The 18,197-nt window shown below is 49.7% G+C and overlaps 1 protein-coding gene across 2 annotated transcripts in view; it reads right to left on the reverse strand.

The window, feature by feature from the left end:
* The window catches only part of Rassf5 (Ras association domain family member 5), a 68,078-nt gene that overhangs the window by 30,489 nt on the left and 19,392 nt on the right, over nucleotides 1-18,197 (reverse strand). For both annotated transcript variants that reach the window (XM_041648955.1, XM_041648957.1), the window contains exon 2: nucleotides 6,565-6,686. In XM_041648955.1, the coding sequence (XP_041504889.1) occupies nucleotides 6,565-6,686 (122 nt within the window). The remainder of the gene's footprint in view (nucleotides 1-6,564; nucleotides 6,687-18,197) is intronic.

Genomic DNA, 18,197 nt, shown 5'->3' on the forward strand with positions numbered 1-18,197 from the left:
AGTATTTATCCCTACAGCTTGTACTGGCTTTTTGGAATGCATTCTCTTTGGAGGAATACCCTGCTCAGCCTAGATATAGTAGGGAGGGCCTTGGTCCTGCCTCAAAGCAATGTGCTAGACTTTGTTGACTTCCCATGGGAAGCCTTACACTCTCTGAGGAGTGGATGGGGGTAGGGTGGGAGGAAGTTGGAGGGAGTGAGAGGAGGGGAGGGAGTGGGAACTGGGATTGGTATGTAAAATGAGAAAAGATTGTTTATTAAAAAATAAATTAATTAAAAAAAAGAATTTAAACTCAGATTCTCATGATTTGCAACAAACACTGCACCCCCGAGGTTCGCTCCCCAGGATGGTGGACTGGGTTTTAAAGCAATGCTCAAAAGTACCAAGAGTGCCAGGGCAAAGTTCAAGAATGTTTATGAGAATATAAAAATATCATATTTAGCTAAGGTCAAGTGTAGGACTATGAAAACATCAGCACCCAACAAAGCAAAATTGGAAATGTCTCACATTCAATTAAAAATTACTAGAAGTGTTTGTGCATGGTGGCACACATCTTTAATCCCAGCACTCGGAAGGCAGAGGCAGGCAGATCTCTGTGAGTTTGAGGCCAGCCTGGTCTACAAAGTGAGTTCCAGGACAGCCAGGGTGGTTACCAGAAAAACCCTGTCTCATAAAACCAAGAGAAAATAACAACAAAAATTACTAGAAATACAAATAAACAGGGAGCATTATCCTTAATAAGCAGAAAATGCAATCAGTTGAAACAAATCTATGACTTAGATGCTAGAATTAGTCAAAACACTAATAACCATTAAGAAGTTTTTCTTTTCATTCATAAAGTTAAGTAGAGAAATCAAATTTATCTAAAAATAGCAAATCTTACTTCTAGCAATAAAATTTACAATGATTTGGATGAGAAAGATGCTGAATGGAGCTAACAGAAGTTAGACACGGTTAAAGAAAAGATTGGGGAACTGGAGGACATGGCAGTAGCAACCTCAAGCAAAGTGAAGCAGAACGAAGGGCACATCATACTCAAATTATCTACAGTTATGAGAAGAGACCCACACACACAGCATGGGAAGGAGAAGGAGACTGTGTCAAACATAGGTGACCCAGACACGGAGAACACGCATCGTATTCAGACGGCCCTGGACACAGAGAACGGGAGATTTACAATTGGGAACCATACAGGAGAAAATAGTGGTGTGGGGTCGCTAAAGTAACAAAAGGAAATGCCTTTCAGTTTAGAATTTCCAACTCAGCGATGAGCTCAAAAACAAAGATGAAATGGGACTTTTTTCAGCCCTGGGAAGCTGAAGGAATGTGTCTGTGCACACGCCATACAAGCCAGGGATGTGAGAAACTACCCCACCAAAGTTGGTGTCAGCACAGCTGTGAGTTTACAATCCCTTTTCTCAGAACACATCCCTATCGCTAACCGATACATGAGTGAAGAAAGAAGACACAGTGTTGGGCAGAGGGCTTAGTGGGAGAGAACACCGCAAGTGTGGGAAGGAAGTCTGAATCCCCAGCAAGAACACAAAAAAGCCAGCATGACTGGGCATGCCTGAAAGCCAGCATTAAAGGGTGGAGACCAGGCAGGTCTGGAGAACTCCCGCCAGCCACCCCAGCATGCATGGCTAGCTCCAGGTTCTGCGGGAGACCTTGACTCTCACCAAATGGGTAGAGAGTGACCAAGGAAGCTGACCAGTGCCCTGTTCTGGCCTCCATATGTATGTACAAGTATGACCCAGACACTCAAGTTCATGTACCACACACAGACCTCACAGACACATGCAGGCATGCACACATGCACAAAAGGTAAATAGCTAAAAATAAAGGAAAAAGACACAGTAATGTTATAGTTATTCAGAGAAATACAAAGTTCAGTGGTAAAGCACTTTACCCAGCTATGTGTGAGGCCCTAAGTTTAGTTCCCAGCACCTCAAAAAAAAAGTTTCAGTAACTATGCTAATTATCAGTTCATAGACTTTACCAGGGATAATGACAGCTACTTCACGGTGATAAAAGAGCCAATTATAAGGGCATAATAATCCTAACTGTGGAGCTTCAAATGAGGGGAGTATAGCTGGGTAAGGTACTGCAGCTGGTAATTCAGGACTCGGGAGGCTGAGGCAGGAGGCTTATGAGTTCCAGGTCAATGGTACTCCATATAGAGACCCTTCTCATAAACAAACGAATCGAGGGCTGGGCATAGAGCTCGGTGATCGAGCCCATGCCCGGCACGCTGAAGGCCCTAGGCTCATCACCAACACTGTGTCAAACACTGGGAATATATATATATATTATATATATATAATATATATATATATATATATATATATATATATATATATCAGCTGAAATGAACAAATCCACTAAGAATCTGTGTAACAGGGACATGCTCTTATAAAGCTTGGAGGAGGGCAAAGAATAGAATCAAAATATCTTATATGAAAAGCCTAAAAAAATAAAATAATGCAAATAAATAAATAAATAAAGCAAAACCAAACCAAAACAAAAAAACCCTTTTCCTATTAGACTCTTTTCTTCACCTCTCTGGCTCCCCCGTGTGTTAATCCTGGGTTCGACACTGATAGTGTCACTTCCTGGGAAGGCAAGGCCTGTGCTGGGGGAGGTAGTTCAAGGGGACTCAGAACTCCCACCAACTAAGTCAATTCTCAGGGCTGCAGGGCTCAGCTAAGGAATGACAATGGGGCCGGGGGTGTCTGTCAGTGTTCGGGAAGGGAATGCAGGCAGAAAGGAAAAAGACCTGGCTTGAAAGGCTAGGTGGGTCCACTCTAGAGCTATGAAAGACTTTTGTCTGCTGGGTGAATGGGGACAGCATCACCTAGGCAGTGGCACAATGGCTTAGGCTTCAGGGGTGATAAGATGAATGTCTGCCCTTGTGGGGAGATGGTGCAGTTGTTATGCACGTACCCAGCACAAACATTGGGACTTGAGATGCGGTTTTGGTCTTGATCTAGTACTTGGGGTCTTTCTACACTGTCCTCTCTTAGGACATCTGGCTGTATAGGAACATAGTTTTAGTTGTCAGATGGATGAGTTGATCTCTGGCCTCCACGTGTGCACATAGGTACCTATGATGTGCATGTGCCCCCACACACAAATAAATAAGAGATAAATCTTAAAAATGCTTGTATGCACAGAGAACTGAAATAACAGTCACGTGGAATACGCTCCCAAGTATGATCAGGCCAGGAGAGCAGGGAGCTGCACGGGAGGGGCTGGCCTCCTCGGCAGAGTGTACTGGGTAGAAGAAAATGCGGGCACTGGGGAATGGGATTTCAGTGAGTGATGGGGACGGCTTAATTTCCTCTCTTATAATCTGCATATTCCACGGTCAAGAAAAGTGTGTCAACAGCCAGAGGGTCAGAGCTGTCTGGTTCTAGAGACCACGGAAGGACGGGAAACACGGAAGGATGGGAAACACAGAAGGACGGGAAACACGGAAGGGCGGGAAACAAAGCGCAACACCTTCTCTTGAGCAGGGGCTGGGCTGCTTCACTGTGAGCATACTGGGGAGCCACTGAGGGCTGTCATCACTGGAGTTACATAGTGATGTAAAGCCACCAAAAAAACCCACTTCAGGATGCCCCCCAAATGAAAGAACCACAGCTGTTCCAGCAATCTGTCCTGCCCCTCACCTAACAGCCATGACATTCTCCGGCAAACAGGCAGAAGCTGAAGCCAGGACCTGGGTAGGTCGGCAGGAGGCATGCCTGATCACACGAAGGGCACCCAAGGGGAAGGCATCAGGCTTCAGGATTGCTGAGGAAAGACTTGGAACAACTGATCTTTTGGCTGGCAAAAGCAGGCAACTATCACTGCCTTCCTCAGGAGGGACGGGGACTGTGCAGCCTCAGGAGTTTGCAGCCGAGGCACTGAGCCACCCTGCCCCTCCCACATCTGCCTTATTTTCTCCCTTCCTCTGCTGAGACAGCCAGAAATCAGCCATTACAGCTTTCAAAAGGTGAAGGCCAAATCCTATCTTTAGGATGATCTCAGTCATATTTTGAAAAGTGTTTGAAGGGCTGGGAGCTGCAGCTCAGTGGTGGATGGTGAATACCTCGAGTGAGCGCACAAGGCTGCAAGTTCGAGCCCCAGGACCACACACACAGGTATAAATGTCGTACAGCGGGGATGCATGAAAGCTCATGCAAGACTGCTCCTCCCGGCTGTTGAAAAAGCCATGCTCTTCTTTCCCTTACATAGCAGAAAGGATGCGACCTCATGATAGACATGGGCCCTCACCTAGTGGAGCTCAGGCCCAGGCCTCTGCCTCCGTAAATTCCAGGAAGACGGCAAGAGTACAGCCAGGCAGCAACGGCCGTGTGAAGGAAAGCAGCACACCATTGACATATGCAACAGAACCGTGGGTTCTGTTACGTTAGCCAAGGCAGAAATCAGCATGAACAGGTTTGGGGGGGGGAAGGGGAGGCTGACAAATAAATAAATAAAAACAGACAAACAAACAAACAAACAGATCAGGGCCTGGCTTTCCTCACAGCTGGTAGAGCACTCTACTAAAGGACAGGGCCAAGCCTGTCCAAGGCACATGCCACAGCACCCCAGCAACCCGGACCCACACAAGCCGTTGGTTGCTCGGGGCCACCAACAGCTGTGCCTCAATTAGCCAGAGGGCTAGGGTGGCTCTTCTTCCAAGGAGGCAATGAGGACAGAGCTCTGTTGTCTGATGTGCTACAGGAAAGCAGCCCTCCTGGCCACCACTCTAAGAAAGAGACTGTGCGAGAAACCCATGCCCTTCCCAGCCTCCGTCCACAGCCCCAGGAGTTGGCCCACAGCCTAGAGGCCTTACCCCCTCAGCACTGCTGACATTTGAGGCCAGCTGTGGGTCATCCTGCAACATGCAGAACACTTAGTGGAACCCCTGGCCTCTGTGCACTGGGTCCCAGGAGCACCCACCCCGCCAACTCCAGATATGGCGAGATGTCTCTGGGGAGGAAGAAATCACTTCCTTCTGCAGCCTGCCGTTCTGGAAGGAGGCATGGAGAAATCCCAAGAAGCAGATTCAGGAGTGGGGAAGCAACCACACTGGGAGCAAAAAGAAGAGCCCAGGCAGTTCCCAAAGAAAAAGGGAAACTGGACAAGACAGATGTTCAAATATGTTTTTAGGAATGTGTGCTATCTGCCCCCCCCCCCCATTGTTTAAGAGCATACTGGTAAATTGGCTGCCTAGGGGTGGGGCTCAGCCAAAGCATTGGCCTAGCAGGCTTTAGGTTCCACCACCAGCAGCACCAGAACAACACAAGACAGAAACATGGCTCATCAGTGCTTCCCGAGTCATGTGTGGACCAGGGGTACCCAGGGGCCTGGCTGCAGGCTATTCCAGAGCAGCCACAATTCCACACTGAAGAGGAGAGAGCAAAATTTTCAATGCGCAGCTTAGGGCCAGTTTGACGTTATCCTTGTAAGAGTACATATCAGAAGTACTTGTTTCCTAATAGTGCTTTCTCATGGGAGAAGACATGGAGACAGCAGAGGAACTGAGTCGCCCACAGGTGTGCCAGGCATCTACACACCACGGAACACATGCACGTAGGCTTTGGGGACTTGAGGCTGCTCATGACTCCTCCACGATGCCTGGGTGTTTTTTCTTCTTTAGGGTCGGAGTTTATTCCTTTCTTGCCTTGCTGTCAGCACAGGACAGGAAAGAGCCATTTTTCTTAACTGTATCACTAAGTCCCCCGTGTTCCTGGGCCAGGGATATACTGGGCACCTAAAACCTTGCTAAATTAATAAATGGGTAATATCCTAGGACACGCTTTGCTTCCCTCAACCTGCAGAAAAAAAAGCCCATGTCAAATGTCACCTCTTTGGGGAAGCCTTCCTTGATTTTTTTCTCTTAGCAGAAATAAATACACTGTGTACCCAAAACACCGGGTTGATACCGCACACACGTCCCAGCATGTGTCGGTCAGTTGTGTTACAATCCCCCGCCGGAATGCAAGCTCTCTGTGAAGCATTGAACGTTATCATTTATTATGCCTACCTTCAACAGCACTTGGTACACAGTAGATAACTGATAAATGTTTAACACAATAATCAATACCCACTGCCCTCTGTCTGCATGCCGAAGCCCAAACATTACAGTTCAGATGCACTGCCACGCATGTGCTTTGCCAACTCAGAATCTTGAGCCACTGAGGCCACCGTGCTCCCGGCGCTGCAGGCAGCAGAGAAAGAACACTTGCCTAGACCCTCCAAAGGCTGGTCTGAGAAGTCTGGAAGGATCTGTTTTCTAAAGGCAGGATGATGTGGAGAACTTCAGGCCATTCAGGCCTTCTAGAAACCTCTCTACAATTCATCCTGCTTCCACCCGTATCCATACCTGGACCAGAGTCCTGGACCAAACAGACTGCAGGGAGGAAGCTGCAGAGCAGACCCACTCCTGGTCCCTAGGCTCCTGGGGAAGGGGGTGTCTGAGGCTCCTTCTGACCAGAGAACAGCCCATCTGTGTGGAATCCTGCCACCCTCGGGGGCTGCTCTCCAGCCTGGCCTGTGGGCTCCTCTGCTTACCTGGCTGAAGGGAGGGGTGAGGGTGCTTTCTGGAGAGCGTCGATCCAGGGCAGGGCCCTCCTTCTGTCTGCAGTCCAGCTGGATCAGGCTGCGACACTCCGGGTGGCAGGTGAATTTACAGTCTAGAGGAAGAGAATCAAAGGGATGGGGTCAGGTAGACACCTACTCCCTCCACCCAGAGGAATTAGAGACTGCATTCAGTGGGCAGAGCAGCAGAACAGAGAGGTGGGGGTGGGGAGGCTGTGTGAGAGCGATGCCTGACCTCTGTGCCACAGAGAAGAGCGGCAGTAAGTCCTTCACAGCGCTGCAAACTGCGCCCACCTGCGTCATCTGGTGTAACCTAGCCTTCAGCGATTTCTTAGGTCAGACCATCTGGTTCTACAGTGGGGCCTATTCTACTAATTCATATTGATAACCAGAGGCCACACATCCTGGGGAGGGTCTTGTTATGTCCATCTATAAAACAGGTTTGTCACCCAGCCTGTGATATAAGGATGGTTACACAGGCATAAGAAGGTAAGTTGGGAAGAATCAAAAGTGCCCCAAAGGCAGACTCATCACTGTAAGATTCTGTCTCTAGCCCAGTCTAGACCAGCAATGTCGGGTGGTTCCCCTAAGCCCATTAGAATAGTCTACTGGCTACACCAAACCAGGAGGAAAGCACATTCCAGAGGTGGTTCCCTTCCATGGAAGTGGAGACTTAGTAGCCAGAAGGAAAAAGAACCTTTAGACTTCCATCTGAGGACTTCCTTAAACCAGGGAAGCCAGGGGACTCCCAGAGACTTCAAGTTGAGGCACCCAACAACACAGACCGTGAGAGGCAGAGCAAAGGCTGCCGTTTCTGATGTTTCTCCGGGCCTTCGTCTGGAGCCTCCTTGGTAAAAGGCAAGGGACGTTAAAGGGGCCCAGGAGGCAGAAAGACTCAGCTCGGGGATAGGAAGAGGATAGGAGGGGAGGGGCTGGGGGAAGAAAAGGCAGAAGGAAAGAAACAAATGCCAGTGACAGCAGGCAGCACTGTTCCACAGACGGCTGCTGGGTCAGAGTGGCCCCTTGTCCTGGAGGCCACAGCTCAGGCAGAGCACAGGTCCTGGCTTCCCTGACTGAAGTCGGGTGCCTAAGGTGAGCCAGAGTAGCTGGGCTTTGTGCAGGGACCTCAGAGCCTGGGTTTGCATGAATATTCTGGATGTTAGAACACTTTTGGTTGACAATGGCTCAGGCAACCTGAAAATCCCTTCCAGAGTTGAAAATGTGTTGTATTTTGTCTCTTTTTCTCCATGCTGCTAAGCAGCAGACCCGAGCTTGGGATCTGTGGCAGCTGGCAGCTGGTTTCTTCCCACTCAGCTGAGGAGTTCCGGAAGGTCATTCCCAGCTGCCTCTTTAGCTTTCCAGGCACAGGACCTTGTTCAGGGACCCTGACAAATACAGAGACACAGAGATTCCAGAACTTTCTATCCTTCTTCTGCCATGGTCTAACTTCCCATCCACCTTTCTGGGGTGGCAGTGAGAGGCTTTAGTGTTCATATCCCTCAGGCCCCGAGGTAAAGCCCCGAGCAACCCCTTCTTTAGCCCTGAGCTCTGCCTGGCCTAGGGTCATCCTTGTTGGCTTTCTACTGATGTGATTAAACGGCAACACTAAAAGCAACTTGGGGAGGAAAGAGTTATTTTCGTTTACAGTTTAAAGTCAGAGCAGGAAGCCGGAGGCAGGAACTGAAGCAGAAGCTGTGGAGGATCACGGCTTGCTGACTTGCTACCTGTGAGCATGAAGGAGAATGGCCCCACAGATTCACATATTGGCATGCCTGGTGAACTGTTTGGAAGGATTAGGGGTGTGGCCTTGTTGGAGGAGGCGTGTCACTGGGAGTGGTGTCTGATTTCAAAGTGCATCCTTGGCCCAGTGTCCCTCTCTCTGCCTGCTGCTCGTGGGTCAGGATGTAAAGCTCTCAGCTACCTCTCAGCATCATGCCTGCCTGCCTGCTGCCATACTTCCTGCCAGGATGACGATGGACCAACCCTTTGAGACTGCAAACAAACCCCCAATTAAATGCTTTCCTTTCCAAGAGTAGTCCTGGTCATGGCGTCTCTTCCCAGCAATAGAGCACTAACTGAGACAGCCTCCATGGCTTACTCAGCTTGCTCTCTTATATAACCAGGACCACTGCCCTGAGGTGGCACCACCCACTGTGAGCTGTGATCGCCCACATCAATTATCAATCAAGAAAATACCCCCACAGATTAGTCCACAGGCCAATCTGATGGAGGCAATTTCCTCAACCGAGGTTCCCTCTTCCCAAATGACCCTGGGTTTTGTCAAGTTGGGGGTTGGGGGAAGCAAAACAAACCCAACAGAAGTTGTAATAGGTAAGGTCAGTCCTCTAAGGCAACACCAAACACCTTCAGGGTCCCACAGGTGTCGTGGGGCTCCCGTGGCTGGCACACAGCTCATTGGAGATAGCTCACCTTCAGTGGGTAAAGGGCACAGAGGGCCACATGGACCATAGCATCCAGAAACTCCAGGACTTTCTGATAATGTAACACTGAGGGCAGAGCCCAGAAAGGGCAGGGCTGTCTAGGGCACAGCTCTAGAACACACCTGGCTGGCTCCTGGTCATTCCCCAGTAGTGGAGAATGCTCTAGAACCAAGAACATGAAGAGGAAAGTGGACTAGAAGCCCTGCCAGCTCCAAGGCAGGTGAGAGCCACCACCTCCATGGGGGAAAGGCCTCCAGACAGCTCAAGATTTCTCCTCTTCCCCTTGCAGTGCCCTGCATAGTTGGCATGTTCTGCCCATCTGCGCGCCTGTCTTGGTCTCTTGACTTCCACTGCTTTCTCTTACTGCCTCTCTTTGACACACACACACATACACATGCACACACGCATGCACGCGCGCGCACACACACCTCAAAAAGGCCTTTTCATAATCCTGACACTGAACTGGACAAGATAGGAATGGAAGACTCCAAGAGCAGGTTTGGAATTTCAGAACTGTGTGGTGGCTCACACCTTTAATCCCAGAGAGCAGAGTTCAAGGCCAGCCTGGTCTGTATAGCAGTTCCAGACCAACCGGAGTCATATGAAAGCCCCTGTCTTAACAGAGCAGAATAACAACAAAAGAGAAACAGGAAATGCACAAGCGCACTAACCACCTTCTCCAACAAGACCATGTCGTCCTGGCTGCAGCCAAGTTCCTGGACTGCATCCTCATACTTTCCAGTCCCTGTGATGCCAAGCCCAGGGCTTCCAGTTCAGCATTGATGACATTTGAGCCCCTGCACACACAAAAGCAGTGTCCTGCAGGGCTGGGGTTGGCCCTGAGTGGGGCGATGCTACGCATCCCAAAGCTGGGGTCACGTCCCAGGAGAGGCTGGGGGCTAACTTCTCTCAAGGCAGCTCATCACCATTACCCAGTCCTGCTGTCCTACTGTGTTCTACAACCTTTATCTGGTGCTTAGTTTGGACACAGAAAGACAGATTCTGGGTGGAACTAGGCCATATAGATGCCACCATCTCCGCCGAAGCACTCATGTGCTCGGCCTGGACTGCCACACACTCTGTGCTAGCCCAAAGGGAAGTATAAGTAAGACAGTTATGACTCTCAGCCAGATGTGGTAGCGCACACCTTCAATCCCAGCACTCGGGAGGCAAAGGCAGGCAGATCTCTGTGAGTCTGAGGCCAGCCTGGGCAACAGAGTGAGTTCTATGACAGCCAAGGCTACGCAGGGAAAACCTGTCTCGAAACAAACAAAAAGATATGACTCTCAGGAACCAGGGAGCAGTGAGGGCACGCACAGGAAACAATTCGCAAGATACCTGAAAGCCATGCCCCCCTCTGGTCAGATCTAGGAAGCTGGTTCAGACGTGTGAACTAGGGAAGCCAAGGAGGGCTTGGCATGAAGGAGCCTACATGGCATGGAAAGAAAGGAAGTGACAGCCTGCTCAGGGGCCCTTGTCACAGGGAACAGAGCCATCATTGGGTAGCTAGGACAAAGATCACACCACCAAGAGGCAACAAAGACTAGAGAGCAACATCCCCAAGCTCTAGCCAGTTTCTTAGCATTTTAATTAGTATATACTGATTATTTTATTGTGGCATTTTTACACACACATCATGTTCTGTCTTCTTGCACCCTCTAGAGAATCTCACTTCTTTCCTCCCCATCCTTCTCTATGTGACCTAGATTCCACCCATGAGAGAAAACACAATATTTGTTTAAGTCTGGCTTTCTTTTCTCATCGTGATTTTGAGATCCATCTTCTTATTTGTTTGTTTGTTTTCCAGACAGGGTTTCTCTGTGTAGCCCTGGTGGTCCTGGAACTCATTCTGTAGATCAGGCTAGCCTCAATTTCAGAGCTCAGAGATCCACCTGCCTCTGCCTCCCAAGTGCTGGGATAAAAGGCATGTGCTGCCACTGCCCAGCTTCCATTCAGTTTCTTATAAATGGCATCGTTTTTTGTTCTTCCTTAAAGCTGAAGAAACCCCTTTGTGCGCAGATACTCCCCCCCCCCCCCCCCGCTGATGAGCATCTGGGCTGATCCCAGTACCCAGCTACTGTGAACAGAACAGCAACAAGCAGGGGTGAGGCTGGCATTTCCGACATTTCTTAACATCAGTATTGCCATCACTTGCCTCAGTGGGAGAAGGCACTTGCTTGGCAACCTGAGTGCCATTCCCAGAACCCACACAGTGGAAGGAAGAGCCCACCTCTCAGGTTTTCTCCTATCTATCTCCACATGCTCACCGCTGCCTACAACAGGAGCTGAAGGAAGAGCCCACCTCTCAGGTTTTCTCCTATCATCTCCACGTGCTCACCACTGCCTACAACAGGAGCTGAAGGAAGAGCCCGCCTCTCAGGTTTTCTCCTATCATCTCCACGTGCTCACCACTGCCTACAACAGGAGCTGAAGGAAGAGCCCGCCTCTCAGGTTTTCTCCTATCATCTCCACGTGCTCACCACTGCCTACAAGAGGAGCTGAAGGAAGAGCCCACCTCTCAGGTTTTCTCCTATCTCTACGTGCTCACCGCTGCCTCCTCAAGTAGTTCGCAGGGTCTTGCTCCCTCTACAAGTCTGAATGGGATTTTTTCTTGCCTTTTCTGAGCTTCTGAGGTTTCAGAGACAATTGCATGTTTGGTGGCCCTCAGTTGTCCACCTCCAAACTCCGCATTGTCCCAGGACTGCCTTGTGTTTCTGTCTTCTTTAAAAGAACCCTGGTCAGACAGAATCAGGGGCCTGCCCTACTCCAGGGAGACATCATCTTGACCAACTATATCTACAATAGCCCTGTTTCCACAAAGGGCCCTGTTCCTAGGTCCTGGGAGTTGGGCCTTTTGGCAGAAAGTACAAATCAACCCTGATACAGACTGGGAAAACACAGCACTTAAGCCCAAACAGATGGAGGTTCCCATGGACACCAGCTCCAGCGATCAGCAGCGGATTGGAAGTCCAGGGGCCATCAAGGGTTGGTCTGAGGCTGGGGCCACCTACCTACCCCGTGCTTGGCTTTGACCCATGGGTTACCATCTCAAACAATAGTCAGGCTCAGATGCCATGACAACCTGTGAGTAGCCATAGCATTCCATCTACTAACTGAACCTAAAGGAGAGAGAACCAGCAGTGGGAACTGTACGGTAGGAGACAATTTTCCCAAGAGGCAGACGCTGCCAAATGTCCTCTTAATCCCCACAGCTGCCAGAGTTAGTTTGTGCCCCACCCCAGTCCTCGAAGACACAATATGCAAAGTGTTCACACACACAAGCCTCACACGCATGCTGCCATGTAATGGCGAAACCCCCGTGGCTCGTTTTTCTGAATTAGACGTGTTGCGTTGAGAAGAATTCTTTTCACAAAGGTGCTGTATACAAGAAACCAAGGCAATACAGCATTCCCTCTCGAATCCTCAGCTCCTCCTGCCCAGGTGGAGTAGGGACAGGCAGGTCATCACGGCCACAGGACCTAGTTACACAACACCCACCGGCTCCTGTAATCACTCCAGTCAGTGATGAGCCGCTGCCAACATTCAGGGACCCTGGGCCACACTGCCCCTACTTCCTTCTCTAGACTTCTTCAGTACCAGCCCTACCTGGCTTACACTGCAGCATAATAACGAGGGCAGAAGAGACTCTGTGGACGGCCTAGTCTCTGGTCTCTCCTGGACTGGCTCTGTGGCGGTGCTTGCTAGCTGCTGAATGCATCTGCGCATCAATCTCAACTATAGAATGGGAATCACAATAGGCCGCTCACGGAGCCATCCTGAGGACCAAATGGAGTTCTAAAGTCTAGAACTGGCCCAGAAGCTGCAAGCCCCAAGCTAATATCCCCTCCACGTCTCCTCTCTCCTCTGCTCTGTGGACATCCTTTTCACTCTGCCAAGCTGTGTGTGGGCAAGGCAGCCTTACCAACATTCCTCCAACTACTTTCAAGACAGATAGCAGGAGCTTTAAAAGGCTGCATCAGGCACGGCAAGGAAATCTGAAGAGATAAAGGGCACCGGGAATTCCAACTTACTGAAGATCTCAGGTGGAGCGAGGGTTGCCCCAGGTCTCAGAACAGGTTAGGGTGGTTGTCCAGGCCTGGCAGACGAGACATTTTCCATTCTTATACTTGGTTTCCTTGTGTTGGCACCTCTAGGCTGAACCGGCTGACAGTTCTCAGACCAGGGAGACCCTGTAACACTCTATACCCCATCTAGCTCAGGCTGGCCCAGGCCCTTGCCATCACAGCACCCAGCCCCTGACCTCACCAGCAGACTCCACCTTGCTCTCCTTCAGCCCTGTCACAGGCAGGAATGATCTCTCTGTGGCTATGGCAGTCTCCCTTGTAATATCCAGGGCTGCACTTCTACATCTTCTATCTGGGGACACTTCAAAAGAGTCTTACATAATTGGTTGTACCAGTGGAGGAAGGATTGGTGCCTGGCTTTTAGCTGAAGTGGGAAGCCCAGAGTGTTATGCTAAGACCCTACCTAGGCTTAGCATGCTAACCCCTTCATGCCTCAGTTTCCTCAACTGTTAGATGGAGGTGGTGGTAGCTCCTGCCTCACAGTGTGGCTGAATTCAGTGAGACCGTATATGTCTAGCGCACCACTGATACACACTGAGGCTCCATAGATGCTAGGCTAGTTCTTCTTATTAGCAGGTTAAAACTCAAGTCCAGTCTGACCAGTGGTCATGGCATCAAGCACCCCAAAGCCTGTCTGTACACATCCTATTGGTGTTGCCAACCTCCAGACCTCTACTGAGGCCTGAAGCAACAGGCCCTGACGCCTCCTCAGAGCCCCTGCTGTCCCCCCTCCCACCCCAGTCTAGGCAAGATGCCCAGGCCTCAGCTACTCAGAGGGGAGACAAGAGATGAGGTGGTCTTCCTGAACAGGTCCCTCTGCTGCCCTGGGACTTCCCTTCTTTTTTAATTTCTCACCCCCGCCCCCAACATCTGATTTTCTAAAATTCTGCTCTAGCTCTGGAAAAGAAAGTTGATCATATCCCCGATGGCAGGGGTGGTGCTGTTGTGTGGCAGCTTCCTCTGAACTGGAACATCCCCTCCAGGAAAGCCAAAACCTGCAAGACTTAGCAGGACTCCCTCCCCAGGGTTCTGTGCTGATAACTGCCAGCACAGGAGACATCACCCTCTGTGACAGAGAGGAGAGTCCCCGACCTGTCCAGCTGCCTGCAAGCTGAGCACTGAGCCTAAGGACACAGCTCTCGTAAGTTGTCACCTGTGTTGGGTAGGTTTTTCAGGGAAGCAGCTGTCTTTGAGTCATCCCTGCTCCTGTTAAAGTGACCCCTCACCCATATTCTCACTAGTGACCCCAATAAAAACTCAGTGGTCACCAACCGAGACTTTGGTGCCGTCGTCTTTGGCCTCTCGTGGGTTCCCAGTAGACTATGTTGTAAATCCCTGGAAATGTATGTCACAAAACAGGCGTGGAAAAGGGAGGAAGCATCCTGTTGGTGTGTGAGATACCAGGTCCCTGCAGGGATTCCTCCTAAGGGTGGGTCTGCTACCTAAATAGATCTAAGATGTTCATCACATGGCTCTCTCTATCACCACAAAATGCCAGAGACATCCATCTGCTACTGACTCACTATGGCCACGACCTAGTTCTACATGGACAGCAATGTGGCTATCATTTATGTTGCAGCTCAACACTGGTCAACACGAAAGACGACAGGGTTGTGTTTCATGACCCCTAATTATATAAAACACATGCATACTTCTGTATTGCAGAGGTGTATCTGCAAAGAAGGCCTAAGGGATCCATCTGTAGGCAAGACTGAAGGGCATTTTCATATTTACTGATTGATGGGGAGGACCCAGTCCAATGTGGATGGTGCCCTGGGCAGGTGGTCCTGGGTTCTATAAGAAAGCAGGCTGAGCAGGTAGGTCATGATGAACAAGCCAGTAAGCAGCAATCCTCCATGCCCTCTGCATCAGTTCCTGCCTCCAGGTTCCTGCCCTGTTTTGGGGTTCCTACCCTGACTTCCTTCAGGGCTGAACTATGATATAGAAGTGTAAGCCCAATAAACCCTTTCCTCCCCTGCTTGCTTTTGGTCATGGTGTTTTATCATAGCAATAGTTGTTGGGACCATAGAGGTCCTTGCATGCACAGAAAACACTAGGGAAACCAGGAATGTTAAATGCACAGGGTTGTCTTTTCAAGGGAAAAGATGTATCCATTGATTTCCTCCCAGAAGACTGGGAATGGAGATGATGAATAACCTGGTGATTTGTGCTGTCTGTAGGACCAGGCCATACCAAGCTCCCATGACCAGGACCAGAGAAACCTAATAGTCTAGGTCCTGTATAGCCAGGGGCTCCTCAAGCTCCCCCAACCAGGACTGAAGATGGATAATAACCCAAATAACCTCTATGCTATCTGTATGAACATATCAGATCCTCCCTCCAGGCCCTTAGTAACACAGGTAACCTATCTCTAGAACCCATCTTCATGGAAGAGGTGGCGTGTACTTTGAGAAGTGGTTCAATGTAAGTATGCCTCCTAGTGCATATGGGATTGTGTTACACCAGGTAACTTTTTTTCCAAGTTGCACTGCACTTAACTATCCAGGATCAGACTCTAGAAGTTTGAACCAGCACCAGCGACTGAGTCATGGTAAACTGGATTTCCCTCTTGCCTCATGTGGATTGTTACTCTGCCGGCCAGAAACCCCCACAAAAAGCAACCCTAACTGGGATGCTGTGAGAAAGGAAAAGTCAAGTGCCCACATTGTGATAATGGTTGGTACCACTATTTGCTACTATACAGTAGTTCCAATCTTACACAGTTCATACTGTGCCTGCACAATACAGCTTTCGATTTGTATTTCTAAACTTGTAGGTTTGTGGTAAAATTAAATAGAAAGTCTGGCTTTTTTATGACCCTCCCCTGCATAGGGATGTCCCCCCTGTTATGAACACCCCACCACAGGGTGTGTTTGTTACAGCCGACAAACCTACACTCAAACTTCTCCTTACCCAGAGGCCACAGTTTACACTCAGTGCCGTTAATTCTGTGGATCTGGACTTGGGCTCACGGTTATGGCAAAACACTTTCCCTGTCCTAAGAATCTGTGCTCTGACTATTTACCCATCCCCTAACTTTTAAGAGTCATGCCATTGCCAGAATATCATAAAATTTGGCATCATATAATATGTAACCCTATCAGACTGGCTTTTTCACCGGGTGAGAATGCATATCCTGTTTTCATGGCTTGACCGCTCCATCTTTTAATTGTCTAATAGTACGCCATTATCTGGATGCATCATGCTCATGTTTCACCTGCTGGAGAACGCCTTGGCTCCTTCCAAGTTTTCAAAATTCTAAGCACAGCTGCTAGAAGCATCCACGCACAGATTTTTTATGCAGGCATGGTTTTCAGCTCCTTTGGTCAACCTCTACTTTATAGGTAAGGCAACTGTGAATTGAAGAGGCAAGGTTCCTAGCCAGCAGCCTCACTGCCAGCAGGCAACAGCTGGGGCCACCATGCATGGCTGCTTTCCAGCGGTCCTGATTGGTCATACAGTAACCTACTCCACAGGGAAGTATGTCCAACTCATCCTAAATCCTATCAAGGTAGGATACCTCCTGAATGGGGCTTGGCAGGCCTGGGCTAAAGGGTGGGAGGTCAGGAGTGTTTTTCTCTGTTCTAGCAGGAAGTAGCTCTCTGCACCCTGCTCCTGGTAGCACAGGATGGACGGGGACTCTCAGCACCTGTAGTTTGGCACCAGTGCATCCACTCATCAGCTGTGGGTCAGCTGGAGGCCCTTGGAACACTTAGCCTGGTACTCGGAAGTGGATAGAACTGGGGTTGTGCTTGGTTTGAAGTCTAAACTTGAAGCCTACCTGGATGGGAGATGTCCAAATAGTTCCTCTTAGTTAAACTTAGAACTCATGTAGTCTTGATTTCTTTGTCTGAAAAGTTGGAATAATAATTTTCTTGTTGGAAAATTTTCTGAGAAATTAGGAAATGTTTAGATAAGCATTCAATGGCCCCTGGTACTCACTAGGTGCTCAACCAACAGGAGCAGACGCGTTCAGCTCTGTGGGAGGCTGTATACCCAGATTTTGTTCATTCACCATGCAATTAACACTAGCCAAGAGCTTTACATATCTCAGTACATAGTTCATGCTGGCCATGAACTCACATGCATAATCCTCCTGCTTCAGCTTCCTCAGTGCTGGTCCTCTCACAGACAGACAGACAAGGTGGTAGCCGGCCGGAGAGAGCAGTGCTGTCTCTGAGAGATGCTGCACCTGAACATGCCCAAGTCTGACTCCGCTGCCCAGTCACTATATAAACAGAGACATGGGGGACTTTGTGGAAGCAGGTCTTGTAGGCCAGGCTTCAGGAGAGAAAGTGCTGGGGACATGGGGAGGTGTTGGGGAGCCTGTGAGGACTAAGACACAGGGAAGTGATCGGAGGCCTTTTCCAAGACTATGGTCACCACTATCTGCCAATGACCCCATTTTGCTAGGGTGGGGTGAGGTAGACATGTATACTCTTAAGGAAGCTTTCTGCATGGGGAAAACAAAGGTGAAAGATCTCTGGGTTGTTGCTCAGCAGATACTAAGACAGGTATCTGGGCCGGCTGTGGTGTAAGCCTATAATCCAACACTTGGCGGGAGGGTAATGAGTGGAGGCCAGCCCGGGGCTACATAGTAAACCCAGACAGCCTTGGCTATAGAGTAAGACCCTGTCTTGAAAAAAACAGATATCAATATTCCCTGTGACACCGGCCTCTACATCTGACATCTCAGCTACTAATCACCATGGTGAGTCTCTTGTCACAATCCCAGGCATGCAGGATGGGGCTCCTGTACCTTTGTCCCAGATACACACAGTTGACCTGGCAGAAGCTGGCTTCCCGGGCAGGCATGCAGAGGCACTGTCTTGCCCCATGTGGGTGGGTGTGAGTGCTTGTGGGTGAATGGGTGTGGGTGGGTGTGTCTCTCAGCTCGCACAGTCATCAGCTATCACCAACTCAACTACACGTTCCCAGACTGACAGCACCAACAGAGGGCAGGCATGGCATCAGGCAGGCTGGAGATGGGAGTGGTTGGGATGGGCTAAAAAGAGGGGCGGGGGAGAGCTCTCAGTCCACAAGTTCAGACGGAGAATGCAGGAAGCAGAAGGGACTTAGG

Source organism: Microtus oregoni, unplaced genomic scaffold (assembly GCF_018167655.1).
Source record: "Microtus oregoni isolate MIOR12 unplaced genomic scaffold, Mior012 000003F_ref0000135, whole genome shotgun sequence".
Lineage (NCBI taxonomy): Eukaryota > Metazoa > Chordata > Mammalia > Rodentia > Cricetidae > Microtus > Microtus oregoni.